Source organism: Aphidius gifuensis, linkage group LG2 (assembly GCF_014905175.1).
Source record: "Aphidius gifuensis isolate YNYX2018 linkage group LG2, ASM1490517v1, whole genome shotgun sequence".
Classification (NCBI taxonomy): domain Eukaryota; kingdom Metazoa; phylum Arthropoda; class Insecta; order Hymenoptera; family Braconidae; genus Aphidius; species Aphidius gifuensis.
Genome location: NC_057789.1, coordinates 29,892,739 through 29,917,474, shown reverse-complemented (window position 1 = coordinate 29,917,474; position 24,736 = coordinate 29,892,739). Strand labels below are relative to the sequence as shown.

At 23.8% G+C, this 24,736-nt stretch overlaps 5 protein-coding genes, 1 long non-coding RNA gene and 1 other non-coding gene across 9 annotated transcripts in view; 1 reads left to right on the top strand and 6 right to left on the bottom strand.

Annotated features, from left to right (window-relative positions):
- LOC122850230 (protein TANC2) overlaps positions 1 to 9,495 on the bottom strand; it is a 33,101-nt gene extending 23,606 nt beyond the window's left edge. The window contains exons 1-3 of one of the 3 annotated variants that reach the window (XM_044149327.1): positions 9,172 to 9,495; positions 7,697 to 7,753; positions 5,560 to 5,735 (exon numbers count right to left, since the gene is read on the bottom strand). In XM_044149327.1, coding sequence (XP_044005262.1) covers positions 5,560 to 5,656 — 97 coding nt within the window. In that variant the 5' untranslated portion in view covers positions 5,657 to 5,735; positions 7,697 to 7,753; positions 9,172 to 9,495. The remainder of the gene's footprint in view (positions 1 to 5,559; positions 5,736 to 7,696; positions 7,754 to 9,171) is intronic. The other 2 variants (XM_044149326.1, XM_044149329.1) reach the window with 2 other exon arrangements.
- A 5,399-nt stretch (positions 9,496 to 14,894) lies between these two features.
- On the bottom strand, positions 14,895 to 16,367 carry LOC122850309. The gene is made up of 2 exons (XR_006373632.1): positions 16,130 to 16,367; positions 14,895 to 15,997 (listed from the first exon to the last, which is right to left on the bottom strand). It is a non-coding gene; the product is annotated as an uncharacterized LOC122850309 (long non-coding RNA).
- Positions 16,368 to 17,892: 1,525 nt separating this feature from the next.
- LOC122850264 (myb-like protein V) lies at positions 17,893 to 19,963 on the bottom strand. Its single transcript, XM_044149394.1, has 2 exons — positions 19,824 to 19,963; positions 17,893 to 19,715 (listed from the first exon to the last, which is right to left on the bottom strand). The coding sequence occupies exon 2, from the start codon at positions 19,671 to 19,673 to the stop codon at positions 18,078 to 18,080; it is 1,596 nt and encodes a 531-aa protein (XP_044005329.1). The 5' UTR covers positions 19,674 to 19,715; positions 19,824 to 19,963; the 3' UTR covers positions 17,893 to 18,077.
- A 166-nt stretch (positions 19,964 to 20,129) lies between these two features.
- Positions 20,130 to 21,428, bottom strand: LOC122850289 (DDRGK domain-containing protein 1). Its single transcript, XM_044149447.1, has 2 exons — positions 21,252 to 21,428; positions 20,130 to 21,109 (listed from the first exon to the last, which is right to left on the bottom strand). Exons 1-2 carry the CDS (start codon positions 21,334 to 21,336, stop codon positions 20,346 to 20,348), a joined length of 849 nt encoding a protein of 282 aa, XP_044005382.1. The 5' UTR covers positions 21,337 to 21,428; the 3' UTR covers positions 20,130 to 20,345.
- Positions 21,429 to 21,540: 112 nt separating this feature from the next.
- Positions 21,541 to 22,829, top strand: LOC122850293 (transmembrane emp24 domain-containing protein eca). The gene is made up of 4 exons (XM_044149451.1): positions 21,541 to 21,785; positions 21,874 to 22,094; positions 22,171 to 22,317; positions 22,458 to 22,829. Exons 1-4 carry the CDS (start codon positions 21,656 to 21,658, stop codon positions 22,605 to 22,607), a joined length of 648 nt encoding a protein of 215 aa, XP_044005386.1. The 5' UTR covers positions 21,541 to 21,655; the 3' UTR covers positions 22,608 to 22,829.
- A 44-nt stretch (positions 22,830 to 22,873) lies between these two features.
- Positions 22,874 to 24,460, bottom strand: LOC122850300 (phospholipase A2-like). The gene is made up of 4 exons (XM_044149461.1): positions 24,181 to 24,460; positions 23,468 to 23,549; positions 23,257 to 23,334; positions 22,874 to 23,186 (listed from the first exon to the last, which is right to left on the bottom strand). Exons 1-4 carry the CDS (start codon positions 24,347 to 24,349, stop codon positions 22,958 to 22,960), a joined length of 558 nt encoding a protein of 185 aa, XP_044005396.1. The 5' UTR covers positions 24,350 to 24,460; the 3' UTR covers positions 22,874 to 22,957.
- On the bottom strand, positions 23,768 to 23,874 carry LOC122850747. The gene has a single exon (XR_006373655.1). It is a non-coding gene; the product is annotated as a U6 spliceosomal RNA (small nuclear RNA).
- Positions 24,461 to 24,736: the final 276 nt, after the last annotated feature.

The following is a 24,736-nucleotide window of genomic DNA, read 5'->3' as shown; positions in this document are numbered from 1 at the left end:
TTTCTATCGAGAAATATCTCAACCAAAAATTTCTTTGACGAAATTTCTTTAAAAAAATAAATCTACAAAATTCATACTATTATTTATTTTATTCTTATTCAAATATTTTAATAGACTTGTTATCTCAAAAAATATTTCCAAAGATAACTATATATTTTGTTATTTTTTCTTTGATTTAATATGTTTTTTTTTTTTGTTTTTATTATAAAAACTAAAAATAGAAATTCCCCAGCTTGATGTAAATATTTTTTGGTCCACATAATCTTCAAACCCATGATTTTATAATATATGTGCATACCTCAAGGGTGGGCCCGAGGTTATTTAAGGGTCTCTAAACTGGTATGTTCATCTTTATTGCGTGTGCAGTGCATAGCAGATATTTTTTTATTTTTTTATACTCTACCTCCAATGAATAAACCATACAGATATACACACGTGTAATAAAACAAGAATGACGATGTAAAGTTATAATGGATGAAGAAGAACTGGACCTACACATTTAACTATCAAATTTCAATTCTTATTCTTAAACTTATAACCCTACACTTTTATAATATAAGAAGAAAAAGTATACACTTTGGTGCGAAGATGCGTCGCGGATCGTGTTTCACTTAAGTGGATTAAACAAAATAAAAAAATATTATATAAAAAACAAGAAGAAGCATGTAAGAAGCAAAAAAGAAAATTAAATGATGGGTTTAATAAAAAAATAACAAGAGATAAAAAATAAATATCGATGTATAAATTTAAAACAAAAAGAAATATAAAATTATTATTATATTAAAAAAATAATATTATCGTTTGAATGTACATACCATTTAATTAAAACAAACTATGATAAAAATTTATCGGTTATAAATTGTTGTTAAAAATATTACAAACAATAATGTATTTTATTTTTTAAATATTTATTTAAATTTAATTGGTAAAACAACATTCCATAGACAAATTTACAGACAAATTAATAATAATTAAAAAAAAATTAATAAATAATATTAAATTAATTTTAAATTCATTTATAAGAAAATTTATTTTTTGAAATTTGAAGATAAATGGCAATATAAAATACTTGATTAAAAAAAAACAAATAATAATTATAAATTTTTATTATTGTGGTTATTTCATTTGTTGATATTTTGAAATAGTTTGATTATAATTTGTTTATTTAATTGTTTATTTATAATATTAAATTTGTAATTGCAAAAAAAACAGTCAACAATTTGTAGAAATAAATAAATCTTAGATTTCGCATGCATGAAAATTCCAAGATCAATTTTAACGGATATGTAAATATTAAATAAGAATAATAATTTATAAATATTGTAAATAAATATTTCACCTCATGCAAGTATTTATCGTTGCAAATATTTATAAACTAAAATGAGTAAAATTGATGGAGAATTTGAATATTAAAAAATTAAATAACAAAAAAAAAAAATGTTGGGGTAATAGAGGTTGATGATCGATATACATTTGCAAAATGCAATAAAATTAGCAACATTCATATGTAAAATTGCAAATGTATTTCTTCCGGAATATATAAATATGCTGGTAGCTTTAATGATAATTATTAAAACACCTGTGGTGTTGATTATTTGCAAAAAAAATACAAAAAATTATTTATTTTTCTACAATTTAAATAATTTATTTTTCTTTCAAATTAATTTTCATTATTTTTTTTTCAATTAAAAAAATTGTCTATTTTCTAGGAAATATTTGTCACTTTTATCTCTGTTTAATTATCAAAAATAATATGTAAAATTTATTACAAAATAAAATTAAGTGGGTGAAAGTAGCAGAAGATGAAAAAAAAAAAAATTTTTTTTTTACAAGATTTCCGTATGTATCTCAAGAAATCTCAAAGTTTTGTATGCATTTTATCCACACAAACACAAAAAAAAAAAATAAAAAATAATAATCAAGTATTTGCGAGTATATCAAGTTGATTTTTTGCAAAAAAAAAAATTAAAAAAATGTGGGTAAATTTTATACCCACGCAGCTCCCACGCTGCACTAAAATTTTATATAGATATATGTATTTTTTATCTCTCTTACACTTGAGTTTAAAACTACTTAATCATTTCATCTTACTCGTAAGCACACAACGACACACTCAACCGGTCGTTCATTCATTCATTTGCTACGTTCATGTATTTTATTATTTCATTCAAACAACCGATACACTTCGATCTTATGCGGATAAATTTTTAACATCACGTGAAAACGTGACTCTACTGACACTCTTTTTATTTTTCAATTTAATATTATTATAATAATTTACTTCAAATTGTTTACGTTTTTTTTTCATCTTTAAATCTTGCCAAAATTTAGCAAGTAGTTTTTCTTATTTTTCACAATTTTTCCATGACTTTTTTAATGGTTTTTAGGAAAATTTCAAAAGAAATATTTTTGGAGTTTAAATTTGAAAAAAGAACATGAATTATTGTGTGGAATTTTTTTTTTTCAATCAGCTATTGTTAACACTTGTAAAAAAAAAAAAAAAATAATTAATAATGAAAAATTAATTTAAAATTTAAATTTATTAAACTTTCTCAAATGTTTTATTATTTTTTTTTGTTAAATTTGTATTTTTTATTTTTATTTTTCCCAAGCAAATGATGAGAATAAAGAGAATAAATTTATTTTTTATTTAAAGAGCAAATTGCAATCATCCGGTTTCCCACACAAACAGGGAAAATACCTTATAGCTTATATTTCCATCAGGTAAATAAAAAGAAGAAAAAAAATATAGTTTAACTAAATTTAAAAAAAAAAAAACGAAAGAAACAATTCGAAATCAGATCCAAGAAATCATTGAACAAAATCAACAATTCCATGTGATTAACATCTTTTTTTTTTTTTTTCATTATTTTTATTATTTTTGTACACCCCGACAATTTATATATATATAAATACTTATCATTTTTGTATTTAAGTTTATTCTCGCGGCTTTAAAATGCTACGGGAATGAACGTGTTTAAGATCCAGAGATTTTATATAGGATCAAGAGAAATAGAAGGAAGTTTCGATCCATCTGTGGAAATGGATTTTGTCGAGAAACACGTATACGTGTCTGGCATATTAAACAACCTTCATTATGTTTATTTATATTTATTTCATATTTTTTTTAATATTCATTTCTTCAATATTTTAAATAATCTATTTTTCTTTTTTTATTTCTATTATTTTATATTTTTATCTAGAGGCGTATTCACGATTAAACAAAACGTGAGTTTGATACATATTTTTCTGTTTTTTTTTTTTTTTCGATGGGATATGCCTGAGATTAAACAGATATGAGTTTTAAAAAAAAAATAAATTATTGTTTTTTGCCAAGTGGTCTAAATATTTCGATGTTATTTTTTTTTTGAATAATAAAACTTGTAGGAATATTTTTATATACCTAAATTATAATTTTGTAATATTAATATAAAATTTTCAATAAAATTACGTGAATTATTTTAAATATTAAAAAGAATAATTTTAAAATTAAAATTATACGAAATAAATGGTTTAAATTATATAATTTCGATGAGAATTAAATTTTAAAAATTTAATCAATTCAAACTATTCAATCAAAATTGTAATTAAAATTAATTTAAATAGTTTGAAATGTATTTAAAGTATTGAAAATTATAAATTTCATAATTTAAAAAAAATAATTACATAAATAAATACGATAAATTATATAATTTCAATGAAAATTGAATTTTTTAATTTTCAATTCAAAAACTATTCAATCAAAATAATTTAGATTACTTTAAAAAATTTTTCAAATACTCCAAGATTAATTTAAAATTATAAATTAACAATTTTTAAATTAAAATTACATAAAATAAATATTTTAAATTACATAATTATACAATCAAAATTAAATTTAAAAATTTACAAATTTATAATAAAATTTTCAACTATTCAATGAAGAAAATTGAAGTTAAAATTACTCTAAATAATTTCAAATATTAAAAAGCCTAAATTAAATATTTTTAAAATATAAATTTCACGAAATTTCATCGAAAAAAAAAAATCATATATCATGTTCTTCCTGTTTAATATTTAAATTTGAATTTTTTGATGATCATAAAAGTGGAATGTCTTTGCGTATACATTGTATCATGAATAAATTCAAGAGACAACAATAAAAGACAATAAAAAAACAACAATAATATTAATAAAAAATTTAAAAAAAAAAAAATTTGCTTGTCGAGAAATTAATAGAACAATTCCAGACGGCGCCAGTTAGTGATAATAGTTATCAAGAATGAAAGAAGGCACACACAAGTGGAGGTATACATATGCGAGGGGTCTTGGCCGTGTTATTTTATTTTGACCTCGAGCATGCATTAGACATGAGATCCCACGAATGATTTTTATTATTTTTTTATCTCTTTATTTATACAAACATATTTTTTTTTATATTTTTCTGATGCTATTGCATCTAACACCCGAGTTAATGACAGTGTAATTCGCATCGCGCCGACATTCTATTGATAATTGTTACTACGAAATCAACTCAAGCGAATCTCGTTCATTTTTTTTGCATATAATTTTATTATTTATTTAACTGAAAATACATACTTGTATATAACTTCAATGGACATTTATCCACTTAAATATATCTGTTTTTAAATTAAATAAACAACAAAAAAATAATAGCGAAAAAAATTATCAAGAATTTTGAAATTACATAGAAATTGAATATTTTTTTCAATTGATATTTTCATGTGCAACATTGCATCAATCAACTAACAAAAAAATTATAATAAAAAATATTTTTCAACCCTTTTATTATGAATTTAATTGAATTTTCTTTTTTTGCAATTTTCACCTTCAATATTTAATATTTATTAATTAATTTATATAAATAAAAAAAAAGATATGAATATTTAATTATTTGTAAATTTAAAAATTTTAATTCATGGTATATTGAGGAGGAAGTGAATTACGTCAATATACGCCTTATTTCCAGTTATAACTAAGTCAATTCCGGGAATGAAAGTTGGCCAATGATTAGATTAAATATTCGTTCGAAAAAAAACTCTCCACACACGTCATCATCAAAATTGGCTATTTTAAAATGTACATGAGCTATTTGAAACAATAAAAAATAAATAATAAAAAAGTGTTAAATAATAAAACAAAAATATCAGTGGTAAGTTACACACCACGCCTATTTTCTTGGCACACCTCCAATTGAACTTCAAATATACCTTGACTACACAAAGTAGAAATTCAAAATAAAAAAAAAAACATTACATTTCAAGAGAAATAAAGGAGAAAAAAAAAACTAACCGATCCAGACACGTTAAATATTCGGAAGCCAAAGGATGACTCATCTTGCGAAAACGAAAAAAATTGTATTTCTCTCTCGTGGGATTGAAACTCGCTTGGCAAGGTAGAAGGACACTCACCTCGCTTAATTTTTATTTTTACTTTTCATTTTGCCATTTATGTTTTTTAATTTATAAATTTATTTAAACTAAGACATCTGTAAAGGCTAGTAATAAATATTGAAAAAAAATTGAAAAATGATTTTTGAAAAATTTTAATTAACAATACCATTGTTGTAAATTTCTTCATTGACTAGAGTATCTTCATCATCAGTATCTGGACCCAGTGATACCGGTGTGTACACCACAGAATCTCTGGCCCTCATTTTATCATTAATTTATTTATTTTTTTTCAAAATAAATACTTGAAATAATCATGTGTTTCTTGATGCAACATTGATGGCGCTGAAAACAGAAATTATTGATCAATTTAATTTACCAACTGTTGATAATGATAAATTTATCAATGATCTATAGATCATTATAGATAAAAGTTGATTTTAAAATAGACAAAATAATTTTCATTTACGATTTTTCATTGTTAAATTATTTGCGATCTAAAATACTTGATTTAAATTTAATTATTCAACAAAAAAAAAAAGGAAAAAAATGTCAATTCAGCAAATATAAAGAAAGAACAAAGAAAATAAAAAATATAATGAATTCATTCACAAGTTTTTGAGTATACATAGAGTTGTTGCTAAAGACATTTAGGTATGTTGAATTTTAAAATAAAGCAAAATGAAAAAAAATTGAGACATGTGAAACTATTGTCGGAGTACATTGTATCCCGAATTACACCGCAGCTCAATTCATCGATTTAATCGCGTTGGTAAAACCCACATTGTAGACAAGACAAAATTTATATATATATGTTTTATTCTTGTGCAGACTTGCAGTAACTCGAATAATGTGCGAAAATGTTATTTTGGTAGGCGACGTCTGGACTAGACAGTCTGGCCCTGTCCGCCTTGCACTTTTCATGATTTTTTTTATTTATAAATGCAATGACTTTAGGTCAAAATTCTCGATAGGTATTGTACTTTTAAAAATGTCATGAAAATAAAATAAATTAAGGACCAATTTGGAAGAAATAAATACTTTGTGTCTGTAAATATAAATGAATTTTCTTTTTTTTTTTTTAAATGAAATTAAATATTACAATATAATTTTTTTTTTTTTAATTAAAAAATATTCTTCATCAGAATGATTTAATTTTGATAATTAATTATTTTTTTTTTTTAATAAACATATGGCAAATTATTTTTTAATGAAAAAATTTATTTATCTTGGTTTATTAATAATTTGGTTTATTTTTTGTGACAACGGATACACGTTGACGAAAAATAACAAGACGTTGATGTTTAATAAAATTATCATTAAATATAATTTTTTTTTTTACTTGAATATGAAGCGGAAGTAAATGGCAACACAGTCTCTATTATATATATATTTATATTAGGGGAAAACACAATGATGAAAAAATTAAAAAATAGAAGAAAAAAAAAAAATCAACAACAGCTGTTTGTTGTACTGGAAATCAACACTTCCTTAAGAGGAAATATAATTTTCAAATGTACCGAAAAATAAAGTGATGATACTATCTTGAATTATTTTTATCACATCAACATGTTTGATAAGTTAAATAAAACCATATCGAATTTAAATTAATTTGAAAAACCTAAAACTGTATTTTTAAAATAATGAAACATTTTTTAAACTACGAAAATTTAAATGGAGCTTTAAGATTTAAATTTACAAATTGAAAAAAATTAAAATCTTTAAATAAATAATTAAAATAAAACGGAATTGTTATTATAATATTTTTTTTTTTTATTTTTGCTTATCCCCTGTACAGCTGCAAGAATATGAACGTCTTCGTTTTGTCATTACGACCCTCTGGGGCCTTATTACATGTTTGCACGCGTGTCGTATATCAAATTTTATAAAAAGCACGTGCTAAGAAAAAATCAGATTCTTCTTTCATATCCCCTTGATAAATAAAGTCAACAAAAAATACCAAAAAAATTTATAATCATAAATTAAAAATTAAAAAAAAAAAACAATCTAAATTTACGTGGTTTTTTGTATTTATTTAATATAATCATTTTTTTTTTTTTTTTGAACAACAATAGTGTCTTATTATTCTTCTTTTAAAAATTGTTATTATTAATAAAAAATTGTGTCAATTGTAAAATATAAAAAAATGTATTTTTGGCTGTTGGAGAATAATGGGTTTTACTTGGTTGCAACGAGGGGGTGTTAAGAAAAGAGGGCGAAAAAAAAAGAAAAAAAAAAATGTAAAGCAAGTGATGACTGACTGTTGGATTATATATATTATATAAAAATAGAATGAGTTTATATACCTATGCATGTTTGAGTATGTGTCGTCTAAAACTATAGTGCAAGAGGGTCCAATCACTCTGAAATATAAAAAGCAAAATAAATTAAATAAAGAATGGAGGGCTCAGGATGGTGATGATGATGATGATGATGACGATGAAAAAATAATAAATAAAAGGCATTTTAAAAAAAGATAAAAATTTAAAATGTCTTGGTTTTTGATCGAGGAAGCTCTATTTCCGGTATGAATTTGTATAGCAGCTTAACAACGGGGCTGTTTTAAAAATTTATTGCATTATGTGTCATGCTTAACTCGGGCCAATGACTCTAGACCTTGCACCTTGCTTGCACTTGAATTATTTTATGATAGACAAATGATAGGAGAATAAATTAAATACAACAACAGTTTTATCTGTTTATTTTTTGTTTTAGATAATGGCTTTGGTTTGATAAAATAATATGAAAAAAATATTTGAAAATTATTGTAGTACTAATAATAATAAAATTTGTTAAATTTTTTTTAAATTAAATGTCTAATAATTTTTTTAAATATTTTTCTTTGCAAAATAATTAACCATGTATTATTCAAATTTAAAGAAAAAATTAAATATCCAATTTTCCAAGTGTTTAAAATAATTGATAATAAATTTTTAATAAATTTAAAAAATTATATATTTTTTAAAATTTAAATTTAACAATTAATTTACGATTGATAAATTTTTATTTTTAATTATCTTATTAACTCGCCAATGGAAAATCTTATCGAGTCCTTAAGAATTTTGATAAAATAAAAATTTATCAATTTTCAAATAAATAATTCAACAAAAACAATAAACTATAATAAAATTAATTTTTTTTTCAATTAATATTTTCATGTGCAACATTGCATCACTCAAGTAACAATAAAATTATAATAAAAAATATATTTCAACCCTTTTATTATGAATTTAAATAAATTTTCTTTTTTCACCTTTAATAATTAACCCAATTTTTATTATAATTAATTAATTTTTATATAAAAAAAAAATATGAATATTAAATTATTTCTTTGAAATCCTTACAACATGCAGACAATTTCCGTTGAATTTGCTTTTAATCTAAAGATAGAAATACTTGTACCCGAGGACCCCCAGCGAAGGCTCTCTCATCCACTGCAAAACTCAAGAATCACATCATTTCCCTGCCTGTTTTAAAAACTTATAAAAATAACTAAATTTATTTCTGAACTTCCCCTAATGTTTTTTTCTCATTGACAATGATTTTCTCTTTGCAAACCAACCCATGTGCAAATAAATAATAATTATTCTTTTAACTCTTAATTAAGAAATTTAATTATAAAAAATTAAAAAATATTTCCATGCAAAAAATAAATGAATCTTTACGATCTACTCCTTCTTCTACACTTGGGGGAATCTCCAGTTTTTTTTCTTCTTTTTCAACGATTTCAACGACACAAAGTACACTCGAAATAAAAAAATTAAATAGTGCATATATTTACCGTGAACTCATGTATATTTTTATTTCAATGACCTCGAAATAGATGTTGAATTTTCTATTCTTACATTTCCAGTGACAATTTGAGCTTTTTAATATAATTTTCTCCAAGCTTTCTCAAATTTCACTGTACACACAAAATCACTTGAAATAATTACAACAATTCACAAAATTAATTTAAAAATATAAATAAATAAATAATAAATTAATTAAATAAATAATTTATTTGGAATAATTGCAATATTGACTAGAATAAATGCGCGTTATTAATTTGATAATTAGATTGAATATGGCCGATGAGGAATTGTGACTGATCCTGGATGAACCGTCACGTCGACCAACTTTCAACAGACTAATGTGCACCAGCACCCGGAGATTTAAACTCGCATGAATTTTTATTTTTCTTAATTTTTATTTTTCCCCCAACTTAATGTGTCGCGGGACACGAGGACAAACGCGTGCTGGATGTGGTATTAAAGCTCGAGCTTTTCCCCTCGCTTGTTTAAAACTACAGAGGGAAAATAAAAATTTAAAAAAAAAAAAAAAAACATTTCTTACATGCTTTCTCAAAGTAGCATTAGACTCGTGTGCAGCTATGTCTCTGTACTAATTTTATTTAAAAATCTTTTGCCTTATTTTATATATACTTGATTTTTGGTTTTATTTTTTTGTTTCCTGTTCTTTTACTTTGCGACCCTATTAACGCACTTTAACCAAAATATATCAAGGCAATTTTTTTTTTTTTTTTTTTTTTTCTATGCCTTTTCAATACTTTGGAATATAATTGATTTTTTATTTTTAAAATTTAAGGATAATTTTGAAGGAAACAATTTAGATGGTAAAAATAAATTTAATGAAAAAAATTGTCTCGGCTTTTAGTTGGAGACAATTTTCATATCACTGACCTCGTCATTTATTTTTAAATTGAAAAAAAAAAAAAATAAGAGAGTGGTGTTGATATGTTTTTTTAATATTATAGAAAATTTTTGATTTATTCTAAAATTATATATAGGAAATGTATAGACAAAATGTAATTAATTTTCTAGTTATTTTTAAAACTTGAAGATAATTTGGAAAATGATTTTTAAATTATAAATAAATTTAGTTTAGTGATTCTTTAGATTTTATTACTCATGTAAATAAAAATAATAATGGTATTTTGTTTATTTTTAAAATTGAATAATTTAAAAAACAATTAAAGGGAAATATAAATAAATTTAGTGATTTTTTTTATTTTCGTTGATTTAATTATTTTTTTCTACTTTGACAATTTATTTTTAAAATAAAAAAATTGTTTTTTTCACCTGGACATCTTGCTGTGTATAAAAATTTCCTTTTCATTTGGATATTATGATGTCTGAGGGAGAAAAACTCGCGTGTAAAACAATTTTCAAAATTATTTTTCGTTTTAATCTGAACAGAAAAAATAATTTAATTATCTTCCGGAGAGCATTCAAAATTTTTTCGTCTCGTAAAATAATTTAATAGCTTGGTTAGAATTATTTTAAAATAACACGTGGAATTTTGTAATAAAAAAAAAAAGCTCATCGTTCAAAATCTTAATTTGCAAATTATTCTATAATTAATTTTAAAATATAAATTTACTTGTCTATCATACTGTCCAACGCCATGCAAAATTTTTTGAAATACCTTTTGCGCTAGGTGAAAGAGAAATCATTACGTGGATGCCATGCTCTCGAACCTAAAAAAAAAACACGTGCAAAAAAAATTTACTTTTGTGAATTTTAATAATTTGTAAAAGAAAAAAAAATACATAAATGTATATACCGATCATTTTAAAATTAATTAGAATAATTTGCAAATTAAAATTTTGACTGATGAACTTTTCTTGCTGTTGCTTTTCACAGGTGACTTGGAAATTTTACAGAAAAATTATTTCGACATACAGTATTTAAAATTAAGTCAAAAAACAAATTAAACTAATCAGTTTTTATTTTATAAATTTTTTGAAACGACAATCGAAAAATAAATTGATCAATTAAACACTTGCACATGGAGCGAATTTAAAATAATTCTAACCAAATTTTAAATTGCCACTACCTTGTGGAAAGATGCAAGTGTTCAATTGATCAATTTATTTTTCGATTGTCGATTAAACAAATTTATAAAGTAAAGACTGATTAGTTCAATTTGTTTTTTTACTTAATTTTAAATACTATATGTCAAAATAATTTTTCTGTAGAATTTCCAAGTCACCAGTGAAAAGCAACAGCAAGAAAAGTTCATCAGTCAAAATTTTAATTTGCAAATTATTCTAATTAATTTTAAAATAATCTGTATATACATTTATGTATTTTTTCAACAAAATTCACAAAATATAATTTTTGCACGTGTATTTTGGTTTAAAATCATGATTTTTCTTTCACCTGGCGCGAAACGTGTTTCAAAAATTTTTGCCTGGTGTTAGCCAATGGCTGATCAGCAAAGGCGAAACTAGGCAGTAAATCCTAGAAAAAGCGACCTCTAGTCCTCGTCTAGGATAGTCTAGGATATATAAGGCGCAGTCCTAGACGATGTCCAGTCAGTTTGTCTCCGGGTTTCATCGGTTTAACATCACTTAAAAATTTTCCGTCCATTAAATTCGTGGTTAGTAAAAAAGTACCTCGTGGTTGTTTGGTTAAAAAAAAAAAAAAAGTACAAGTGTAAAATAAAAGAATATTTTTGTAGAATTTCGTCAGTTCGTCTTAGTTTTCGCGGAATGAATATCGTTTAGAATTTTTTTGTCGGTTATTACGTTTAGTTTGAAATGACCACGTGCCGATCGTCTCGTGGTCATAAAAAAAAAAAAAAGTGAAAGTGTTTGTGCAAGTGCTAGTGATTATAATTAAAAAAGAAATATATAAAAAAAATTAAGTGATATAATAAAAGTGAAATAAGTGTTCAAGTGTAAAAAGTGCCTGTTGCTGTTTTGGGATTACTATTATTGCTGAGAGGATTTAACCGCAAATTTAAATGGATTATTGGAGACTACCTTGACAATTTCTACATGGCTTCGCTGAGAGGATGGAACGAAATTTATGTGGATTATTGGAGAATACCTGGACAACTTCTACTTGGATGTTTACTCGCAAAAGGTAGGTTCCTCTAGATCAAGATTGACTAGTTGTAATTTTTAACCTATCCCGGAAAAGTGCTTCAATATCCTTGAAGTATCAAAAAATTGTTGCTATATTTTTTGAAACTTCTTGTCGTTCCAAATTATTATTTTATGTATAGATTTATTTTGACTGATTTTTACAATAATTTGCATTCAATTTTATAATGTTAAATTAAATAGTCGTAGTGTGAAAGTCAAAATGAATCGACCTTGTCTATCTCAAACAGAGTAGACGAGGGTGATTAGGACATTATTATCTATCGTGAAAATTTATAATAGATAAATTTTCACCCTATTTTCCATTCGCGATGTATGTTTATATTTTTGATATTAAATGCACTTTTCCAAAAACAATAATCAAATTTAAAGTATGTTTCAGGAATTTTTCTGTTTCAGGTTTTTATATGTTTCAGGATTATCAGGAGTTCGAGTTATTCAGTATTTTAATATTATGTTTTTAATGTTTCAGGATTTTGTATGTTTCAGCTTTTTTATGATTTCAGGAGTTCGAGTTATTCAGGATTTTAATATTATGTTTTTAATGTTTCAGGATTTTTTTGTTTCAGGATTTGTATAATTTAAAATTTTTTTTGTTTTAGATTTTTAATTTTCAAGAGATTTGATATTTGCTGGATTTCAAGATTTTATAAATAGTGAAATAGTAGGCATAGAAATGTCCTATCACAATAAGTGATAGTGGCATAGTGAAATAAGCCTAGAAATGTCCTATCACAACAAGTGATAGTGGCATAGTGATATGAGCCTAGAAATGTCCTATCACAATAAGTGATAGTGGCATAGTGAAATAAGCCAAGAAGTGTTCCATCATATTAATCAATAAAAAATATACCTGCAGCTATGAGCGCGGGTATATAGTGATGATATTTATTTTTTAAACTCGCGTGCGTCCGTACTTGCTGCTTTGAGCGCAATCGAAAAATTTAAAAATCCGATCGAAACAATTCTAGCTGCAGCTAGAAAATGCGCGCGAAAAGTGGAATAGGTCTACTGGAGAAACCACTTGATAAAAAAAACGAGTCAAAGTCTTACCTCCCGGGTGACTAGGAAAAGACACATTTTAAATTTACCTGTAATTATTTATTTTTTTATTTTTCAGCTTTTCAATTTAATCAACACCTAAATTAATATATCACATAATATAATTTTCACTTAAAATAATTATCAAAATCAATTAATATTCAATGAAAAATGAAATAAAATAATTTATAACTTTATATAAATATAAAATGACAATTAAAATAAATTATTTTAATATTTATTACATTTTAAAATAGTCAATATGTAAAAGAAAATGTAAAAAAAAAATTTAACAAAACAGTAAGACGAATTGTATGTATATTTTTATTATGTAGCAAAGTGTTGATAATTTATGAGCGATAACTTTATTCTTGATGTTGGTAACATATGCAGCAACAAGAGAAAAGATAACAACAAGAATCGAGATAGACCTCTCTAACAAGACCCAGTGGTATTACATACATATGTTTGAGCATGAAAAAATACCAATATATATAATCCAAACTCCAAAGAAAGTATAGAGAGGTGAGCATTTGACCCCCCGCATTTTCTACTACTATTTTTTTTATTTTTCAAACAGTATATTTTGAAAAAGCGTCAGAACCATTAGTGTCGCATCCATCATCCACACATATATCTTGTTTTTTTTTTTTTTTTTTTTTTTCTTTTTATTTTCTACTGCGTTGAAGTCAAATGAGCTGGCTAGAGATAGAAAATAGGAAAAAAATAAATAAGGGGAAAGCACGTGCCCTATGATTTTACAGTGAAATATCTATTTTTTTTTTTTTTATTTTAGACAAAATAGACTTGAAATTATTGTCAACTCAACCGGAAAAATACTATCATACTTAAAATATCATTAATCAAATTATCAAGAAAAAAAAATTATGAATTTCAATTGAGGCAAATATTTATATTAAATTTTAATTTTTAAAAATTATTTAAATCTTTTAATTTATTCTCGTATAAATTTATTAATTGAAAATTAATTTTCCGTAATTTAATAAATTTATTTCTTGATTTTTTAAATTTTTCATGATATTTTTTTAAGCCTGAATTTTACAGTGAAATATCTTTTTTGTTTTTTAGACAAACTAGACTTGAAATTATTATCAACTCAACCGGAAAAATACTATCATACTTAAAATATCATTAATTTTTAAAAATTATTTAAATCTATTAATTAATTCTTAAATAAACTTATTAATTAAAAATTAATTTTCCGTAATTTGATAAATTAATTTCTTGATTTTTAAAATTTTTCATATTTTTTTAACCCTGAGGTTTATTTCATTTCTGTTTTAATTTTTATTCTCATCATGTTTATTTTCATTTCTTTAAATCACTCATTTTGATTACCATAATTTTTTTTATCTGTATACACAAACAAGTCGTGATGTCATTTATATTTAAATAATAAATAATGGGAATTTACAGGAAAAAAAAAAATTCCTAATAGCTTTAATTTCAATGAAAATTAATTTAAATATTCTATATAGATTTTTTTTTTTTTTTAAATATAGCTATCAAAGTATTTTTAATTTTTTTTTTTCAATGAAATGATTTCTGTGATTTTAGTTCATCGACCTCAATGAGGTTGACACTTTATGTTTAAATTTTCGTATCCGCCGGAACTCTATGTACCCACTGCACTAATTTTCTCAAAAAAAAAAAAAAGAAAGAAACATTTCATCTCAAATTTCTCCCCATCAAATATTTAAAAAACCACCAAAGTCATTATATATTTTTTTAATATCATTAATTTCATTTTCTGAAACCCTTTTTTTTTATGTCTTTTCTTCATCATTTTGTTGTTGTTCTTGGTATATTATTTCTTTTCCTCTTCCGTTATACCTCAAATTACCTAAAAAAAAATAAAAATAAATAATAAAAAAAGTACTTCAGGAAGTTACGATCATTTTTACCCTTTTTATTTGGATAACAAGTCCATAAAAAAACCATCACCTTTATTATTCATTTGTCACTTTAAGAAAAACAATTCGGAAAATTAAATTACCGAAAAAATAACAAATATAATTTATCCCAAAATAATTAGCCCATTTTTTTTTTAATAGATATATAATTGTGTGAGTATTTTCAATGATTAATATTATTAATTATATTTTTTTTAAAATGATTTACTCGGCCTGACGTTAAAATAAATACACGAAAAGTACAATCAAAATATCGAGAGATTGAATGAGAAAAAAATTGATTAAATAATTTAAATATTGCTGTAAATTTATAAACATTTCTTATTTAATTATTACTGAGCCACTGTCAATAGTCAGTCCATTGTTTCTTACAACATGATTTTCGAATATTAAAAAAATTTAATTGTTGAATTGATGGATCATCATATGGTAGAATTTAAATTTGCAAGAAACAATGTTGCACGAGAATCAATTTAATTGTTAGATAAATATATTTTTCATGATATATTGTTTGTTAGTTTTGACGAGTTGAATGTTTATTAAAAGTTCCATTGTAATTGCCAGGTTCATTAAAAAGATTCCCATATTGTTTAAAAATAACTAATCAGCACAGATGCATGTCAATGAAATTTTGTTTGTTCTTGTAGACTGAACCCCAAGAATTATTTTTATCATTTTTTCCAGATAATTTTGATTGATTTATTGGCAATTGACGATCACTTGAAGTTCGTTTATCTTTTCTACAAAAAAAAAAATTATCATAATTAAATTCTCAATCTGGTCACAATATCCTAATTGAAATTTTTTTTTTTTTTTTCAATTAAATTAATAGATATTTATAAATGGAATAAAATAAAAAATAAAAATCTCACTTGATTTCTTGATATGGGCTCTTGACAGTTGAGCGTTTGATGTCTGTATGACCCATGCTGATATTATTGTTAAATATAATTTTAATTATTTATCGTAAATTGTTTGAATAATATTTTGAATTTCCTTCGCAATGAACAATATCGTATGACAGTGGCTCAGTTGAATTTATGATAATTCTCTTGTACTGGATTTGAAAATAAAACTGCAATATTTATTTATCTTCTTCTTGATAATCTGATGCTAAAAATAAAAAACAAGCAAAAAGGATAGGATCATATAATACTGCATAATAAAATGTTGTTGTTTTTTTACATTATTTTGTTGACAATATACTGACTCTATGGTACGTGATGTAGATGAACAAGAACGAGGAGCTCAAGGCGATTCCCCGCGTTACCACATCGACTGCCTTTGCGAGTTCTCAGATTCTTTGCAAGTCTTGAAAAATAAAAAAAATATTTTATAATTATTAAAAAGTCAAATGAGATACTTGAAATTGTTTTAAAAAATTATTACCTGATACTGGCTAAAAATGTTGGGGAATTGCCTTGACAATCTAAAACTTTGCACCTCATCGACACATAAGCTCTACACAATAACTTTTCAACAACTCGTCTCCTAAATGAATAATAAGAAATTTGATATTTCCTTTTGAATTATTCAAGTATATTATTTTAATTTAAAAAAAAAATTAATATTGGATCCAATTTGACACTACGAGCCTCGAGGATCGACTGCAAAGTTGTTGATTGGAATGTGCTAGTTTATACGAAACTTGATCCCCTCTTTCCTTATTTTATATATTTTTTTTTAATTTTCGCATCTTTAATTCCACGTATCAGATATTTAAATTTACAATACTAAAAGACTTTTTTTTTACTTATATTATTGTCAATGTCATTTTTTAAATGTCTCTATTGTCAGCAAAAAAATATTTAAAATAATTTTTAGAATAAAATGAACAATAGAAATTTAAAAATCGAAATAATTGAAAATTCTAAATCGAAAAAAAATAAAGAAATTAAGTTTTCATAATTTTATAATTTTGAAAAAAATATTTTAACAACAAATAGTTTATTTAAATATATAAAATAATATATTCAAGTATTTAAATATATTTAGAATCATCAAATGTTATTATTAATTATTATTCATTCAATAAAATAAGAAATGTCGTTTAGCTTGCGATTAAGGTAAACAAGAACCTGATGCAATACCAATCCAAATGTCGTCACAAAACTTTTTTCTTATTTTATTGTTGATATTTATTATTTATTTTCCATTTGTTTAACTAAAATATACACAGCTTGACAAAAATAGCCAAATATCTAAAAATAAAAAATTCAAGAAATTGCTTAATAAAATTTGTATTAGCTAATTAATTTTAAATATTAAAACAATTTTCATTTAAATTATATAAATTTATATAATTAGTTGGCTTTTTAATTAATTTAAATTTATTCATTTATTAATTTCAGTATATTGTTGAATAATTTAAAAAAAAAAAAATGTAAATTTTAAAAAAGAAAATAATTTGCTTGGTTTATTAGCTTCTTTACCAATTATTTATCTAATTAATAATTAAACAATTAATTAAATTATTGAATAGTTAAGATAAATAAATGATAAATAATTTAAATAATAAATATTTATAAACAATTGTAAATAAATCCATTTTACAGAAACTGAATTAAAAAAAAAAAGAATTTACAATTTCTTTATATTTAAATTCAATAAAGAAATATTTTTCTAATCAGGCAATAAATAAACAATAATTATTTTATTAATAAATTTAATATTAAAAAGTACAATATTATTAAAAGAAAATATTTATTAATTATTATTAATTTTCTAGTTAAAAAAAAAAAAGACTGGTGACTCGAAACAAATATATTTTTTATAATTTAAAAAATATATTTATTATTTATTGTTAATTAATATATATAATTAAACTCTTTTATTTTTAATTGCACATGATGATACCGTTGAATTATTTTTTACTCTCAAACCAGTTGGTATTTTAAAATTTGGCATAATTGTTGGCTTGACGATTGATTTCTTTCTCAACTCAATATCTTCATTTTTTTTTTCAGCAATTTTTTTAACAACAACATCATCATGCACCTTTTTAGACTCAAGTTGTCTTTTTTTTATTTTTTCATCAATATCACGTCTCTCTTGATTTTTTTTTTGTAAATTAATTCTTGATGACATAATATTATTGGATTTATTTTCTTTTGATAAATTAATTTTTGTATTATCAATTTTTTTATCATCAATTATTTTGGGTTTATTAATTTTTTCACGTGATGAAAAATTAAATGGCACAAATTCTGTTCTTTTTTTACGATTAACAGTAACTGGTATACTAAAATTATTAATTTTTTCTTCTTTTAACTTCATGCCATCTTTGGTTGTCGTTATTGTCGAAACAGTTGTATTTAATTTTTGTGGATTTTTTTTAATTGAAGTTGTTGTTGATTTATCAGCTGTGTTTGTTATATTTGAATTTTGTCTTTTTAATATTGATCCACTTGTTGCCATTGATTTTCTGATGATACATTGTGGCTTGTTGTTGGTCAGTTGGCTTTTTGGCTGAGTCAAAGCACCAATACTTTTGGTGACTGTACGATTTCTTGATGAGCTCAATAGTTTTGGGGTAATTGGTATTGTAGATGGTTTTTTTGATGGTTGTTGTAACAATGGTTTCATTGCTTTAACCATACTCGATGAAAATACAAGTGGTACTTTTGGACAATCATTTAAAATTTTTTTTGTTTGTGCTAAATTAATATTACATTTTTTTAAAGATGATTCTGCTTGTTTTAAATTTTTTTGATGTATTTTTGTCTTTTCAACACTGGCAATTTTATCAGCTGTCTTGATTGCTTCATCTAGTTGCTTAACATCATCTTGAACAATGGCTTTTGGTGTTTTTTCTTGCTGACAAATTTTATTCTCATCAACTGGAATTTTTTCTTTGGCTGTAGAATTTTTTTCTGATCCAGTCAGGATTATTTTTTCAGCTTCAATAATATTAGCTGATATTTTTTCACTTTCTAAATTTTGTTCTGGTTCATCAAGTGTTACTTCTTCAGCTACAATTATTTTTTTTTCTTCCAACAAAATTGCTTCAGTCTGGGAATTTATTTTTGCTTCAAGCTGAATGTTCTCTTGAATTTTACAAGGGCTTTTAACATCTTCAACAGCTTGTTTCTCATTTTTATCTTGTTCATTTGGAGCATCTTCAATATTCATAACATTTTCTAAATTAATTGAAACTTTATTATCAATTGATAAACGTTTTTCTTGCTCTGGTTTTAATTTGATAGCTGATTTTATTTTTAAATCACGCATTGCATCAAGCAAGCCAGTTTCGCCAATTGTTTTATCACCACGAAATGATGATTTTCTTGCATCAAAATACACCTGATCATCATCAGGTAAATCAAAAAATATTGTTCCATTACTCTCATCAGGATTATCAGAGTCGGAATCAATTGATCGCCAAAGTGTTTCATCTTTTGAGTCACTATTATCCATATTTTTTATATTTTCCAAAATAACGTCTTTAATTATGGCAAACTATAAACAAATAAAATAACATTATTTTATTTATCATCTAGCATCAAAATATAACCTCCAAAAATTAGAAATATATTTTTAATACACAAATCATGAATAAAAACTGACCTTTTGTTTTTTGAATTGTTAAAATAATTTGTTGTTTCAATTAAAAGTTCTGGAAATAACACTTATTTCTCTACTTTTATGCAATTTATATTCACAATTATAAACAATAACAACTACACATTGTTTTGATGACCGTTACAATGACGCCATGATAAATTTTTAAATGGCAGGTATTATTATTATTATTTATTTAAAAAAAACCAGAGCGGCCATTTTTAAAATTACTAAAAGTTTCTAGATAAAATCTTGGTTACTTAATTTAAAAAAAATAAATTTAACAATTAAAAAAAAAATTCCAATTAACACAAATTAATTTAATCAACAATTGTTTATTATATTAAAATTAAAATTGAAATAAAAAATAAATATTTTCAGTATTTTTTTCAATAAAAATAGTTTTTTTTTTTTTTTTTTTTTTGTATTTTGTTTGTTTTTTTTCTTTAACGAAAAATTACTGCAAAATTAAAAAAAAAATATATATAATATTGTGAGCAGATAAATAATTAAACAATAAATAAATAATTAATTTGCTTCAACAATATTTTTTCCATGTCCAGGAATTAAATTAATAAGTTTATTTGAGCTTTCAGCAAGTTCAGAGATGCTGACTCTTCCTCTTTGTTTGACAAATTTAGCAACAGCTTCAAGTTCATCTTGTGATATGTAAATAAATTTACCACGATCATCAATAACACCAGTTAAATAACCATCAGCTTGTAATGAATTAATTCTTTCAATGACACTTGTTGTTTTAATATGAAAATGTCCAGCTAAATCTTCAAGTACAACAACTTTATTGTACTTGATATATTCTAAAAATTCATTTAATAAATTTTTTTCATCTTGAATTTCTTCATCAAAACCTTCCTCTTCAACACTAAATGCTTCTTTCATTTTTAAATATTCTTCATAATCACGTTTTTCTTTTTCTTCACGTAATTTACGTTCTTCTTCTTCTTTTTTTAATTCATCAAGTTTTTCTTTTTCACGTAATTTATCAGCTTCTTCTTGGAGTAATTTATCTTTTTTTTTTTTTTCTTCACGTTCTTTTTCAAGTGCTTCACGTTGTTGTTTTTTTTCAGCTTTAGCTTCAAGTTTTGCACGTTTTTTAGCTCCTAATTTACCATCTGGTAATTCAATTTTATCCTCAATTTCATCATTTTCATTATCAGAATTATCATCAACATTTTCACGAACTTGCATACGACGTCTTGCATTTCTCACTCCAGCTGCACGTCTAACAGGTTGACCACGAGCTCCTCCAACATCCTGATTATCATTTTTTTCTAAAAAACAATTTAAACAATTACCCAACAATTAAATTTAATCAACAGCTGGAAAAATGAGGTTATGTTTATCAAAACAATTGCCACTCTAATATCATTTCATTGTTAATTCAATTAATTATTACCTATAACAATCACTAACCTGTTTTTTTACGTGAATAAATTGTAACAAATATTATCAATCCAATGATACCAATGGCAATGCCAATGAGCACATTGATATCCATTATTTCAAAAATTATTTATAATTTTATTCTAATGACAATTAACAAGTTATCCAATTTATTTATTTATTTTTGTTATGTCAACCTGGACCATGAACATGTCAACATACAAAAATTAAATTTGGAACAATCGATAGCTCGATTAATGATCGATTTAATAGTGGCGCCACGTATTTACAATTTACATCTGTATTTTTAGCCAACTTCAGACAGGTGTATATTTTGTAGCTTTGTCGCACTTTGTCGATGACGTGTGCCCCGGTTTTATATTTTTTTTAATATTATTCTAAACACCTGGTGCATGTCATATTAATATATAATCATGAAAAATATAATAATTATCAGCATTGTTGCTGTTTTTTGTCAATGTGTATCTGGATTATACTTCCACATTGGTGAAACTGAAAGAAAATGTTTCATTGAAGAAATACCAGATGAAACAACTGTTCTTGGTAAAAAAAAATATACTTTTTCTTTTTACAATGTAAATTGATGACGTTTTCAGATAAATATTAACCTTAAATTTATTAATTTATTTAGTTAACTACAAAGTTGAATTATTTGATCCAAGAAGTGGAGGATTTATGCCAAGTACACCTGGTATTGGTATGCATGTTGAAGTACGTGATCCAGATGATAAACCAATTTTATCAAGAGTTTATAGCTCAGAAGGAAGAATATCATTTACATCACATACACCTGGTGAACATGTTATTTGTCTTTATTCAAACAGTACTGCTTGGTTCAGTGGTACACAGCTGGTAAATTATCACTACATAATTTTGTTATTTATTAGTTAAGGTATTTTTTTTTAATCCAATTTATATTATCATACAGAGAGTACATTTGGATATTCAAGTTGGTGATCATGCTATTGACTATTCAAACTTGGCACAAAAAGAAAAATTATCAAAATTACAACTCAGAGTTCGTCAACTTCTTGATCAAGTTGAACAAATAACCAAGGAACAAAATTATCAAAGGGTAATTATTTTTTACTTATTAATTTACGTAAATTTAGATTGACTTCTTATTTAATTATCAAAATGATTATTGGTAGTTGTAATGTTGTTTTTGCTATTTAATAACAAATCTTGATATAATTATGTTGTTTTTTTTTTCAGTACCGTGAGGAAAGATTTAGACAAACTTCTGAAAGTACAAATCGTCGTGTATTGTGGTGGGCATTAACACAATCAGCAATTCTTCTTGTCATGGGTTTCTGGCAAATGCGACATCTCAAGAGATTCTTCGAGGCAAAAAAACTCGTATAAAAATATTATATTTTGTAAAAACAATATTCATATCATCAACACATTAAACTGGTTTTTTATTTAAACATCAAAATGTGCTTGATAAGTCACATCATTTATTAAAAATATTATTATTATATTTAACTAAAAAAAAAATTCATTAAATTAGTCTACAGAAACATCCAGGATTTGTCAATTTTGTACAGTAATTTAAAATTAAATTTGAAATATTTCCAGAAACAATTTATTTGTAATGAATGTTTTTTTTTTTTTTCCTGTAAGTTGAATAAAATTAATAACAAAAAAATTTTTTATTACAAAAATTAGTATGCTTTTCTTTTTGGAATTAAAAAAATATTTTTGGTTTATTTTTAAATATCAAAATCATTGAATGATGTCTTGTTAAATTGCTTGATATAATTTGTAAAAGTTTCACTTGAATATGATTTCGATGAGCGCCATACATATTTTCCATTAAATGTTTTTTCGAAACATTTTTTTTTTAATACATCAAAAAATATTGTTCCAATTGTTTTACTTGGCACATCTTGAATTTTTTTGAGGCATTCATAAAATTCATTGTCACATTTACAGCTTAATCTAAAAATAATTATTAAATTAATTTATAAATTATTAATTTAGCTTTTTTATTTTTTTTTATTTAACAAACCTAGTTGATGAGTCTGAATTTGTTAAATCTTGCCATTTATGTCCAGCTTTTATAATCGATGGACAAAAATCATGAGATCTAAAAAAAATATAAATAACAAATAAATAAAATTAATTTATCAATTTTTTAATTAATAATTATATTTATTTGTTTATTATAATTCATATTATTGGGTTCTTGAGTAAATTAAATTTTAAAAAAATATTTAAACCTGCAGCATTTGTCGGTTTCAATAAATGTGCCAAAGTCTGTATCATTCATTGCCTTGGTACCTTCACCACACCATTTGGTTCCTGTTGAAAAGAAAAAAAAAAAATTATAATTATTTATTTAAAATAGTTAAAATAGATGCCAAAAAAAAAAAAATAGAACAAAAATTATTTTTTAAATTTCAATTTATTCATTTAACAATCAAAAAACAAAACGACTTTTAAATTGAAATTATTTAATCAAAAATTAATTGTCATTGAATAATTAATAATTTATTGTAAAATTATTATAAATAATAGCAAAAAATGTGGAACGCTTCACGATTTTGCGTGTCATCCTTGCGCAGGGGCCATGCTAATCTTCTCTGTATCGTTCCAATTTTAGTATATGTACTGCCGAAGCAAGTACGAACGTTCAACCTTTCAACTTGTATATATACTTATCAAACGCTACATGACCACATGCGAGAAAAATTATCGCCTCACTTATTTAATTATAACTCGAATTCTAATTAACCAAATTTAATAATTTTTTCGACAATTAATGAAAACATCTCAATGTCGAATTAATCCATGCAAAATTATTAAATTAATCCACAAATTTTAATTAATAACAATAAGTTAATTATCATTATTAATTTTGAATGTTGACTAGTAATTTTCATTGGTGAAAATAATTGATATATTTAAATAAAATTTATTTATTTATAAATACCTGGAAAAATTAGACCATTTTTATTTCTCAATGCGACAAAATAAGGGTCATTGTATTTGTCGTCGGTGAACCAGCCTTCGTCTAAGTCAAATTGATCATCTTCAAATTGACAATTAAGTGTGTCAAATAAAATAAAAAGTATAAATAATTTAACTACTTGAATCATCATGTACAATAAATTGACAAATAAAAATAATTTTTGTATATGTTTATTTTGCTGTTTGTATATTTTAATTTTAAAAAGAAAAATTTATTTGATGAAACACGAGAGTCTTTTTTACTTTATGCAACGCCCTATAATGATTGTTAATATTTCAATACTAAAAATAAACATTTATAAATAGTATTTAAATATAGCTAGATGAAAAAGCAATTTTATTTTCATCAAATATTTATAATTTAATATCATTAACTTTTATTCCAATAAGTTTCTGATAATTATTGTTATTAACATAGATAATGACTCGATGATTTAAAGATTTTTTGATGATAATTTTATTAAATCATTGCCAGCTTTAGTAGATTTAAAAAATTACCGCTTTAAATTCACAAAATG

Excerpts from the sequence above, each read along its gene's own strand:
- LOC122850264 (XM_044149394.1), bottom strand. The coding sequence starts at position 19,673 with ATGGATAATAGTGACTCAAAAGATGAAACACTTTGGCGATCAATTGAT.
- LOC122850300 (XM_044149461.1), bottom strand. The coding sequence starts at position 24,349 with ATGATGATTCAAGTAGTTAAATTATTTATACTTTTTATTTTATTTGAC. Across the intron at positions 23,550-24,180 it reads AAATGGTCTAATTTTTCCAG|GAACCAAATGGTGTGGTGAA; the intron begins GTATTTATAAAT and ends TCTTTTCAACAG. Across the intron at positions 23,187-23,256 it reads AATTCAGACTCATCAACTAG|ATTAAGCTGTAAATGTGACA; the intron begins GTTTGTTAAATA and ends AATTATTTTTAG.
- LOC122850293 (XM_044149451.1), top strand. The coding sequence starts at position 21,656 with ATGAAAAATATAATAATTATCAGCATTGTTGCTGTTTTTTGTCAATGT. Across the intron at positions 22,095-22,170 it reads GGTTCAGTGGTACACAGCTG|AGAGTACATTTGGATATTCA; the intron begins GTAAATTATCAC and ends ATTATCATACAG. Across the intron at positions 22,318-22,457 it reads AGGAACAAAATTATCAAAGG|TACCGTGAGGAAAGATTTAG; the intron begins GTAATTATTTTT and ends TTTTTTTTTCAG.
- LOC122850289 (XM_044149447.1), bottom strand. The coding sequence starts at position 21,336 with ATGGATATCAATGTGCTCATTGGCATTGCCATTGGTATCATTGGATTG. Across the intron at positions 21,110-21,251 it reads TTATTCACGTAAAAAAACAG|AAAAAAATGATAATCAGGAT; the intron begins GTTAGTGATTGT and ends ATTGTTTTTTAG.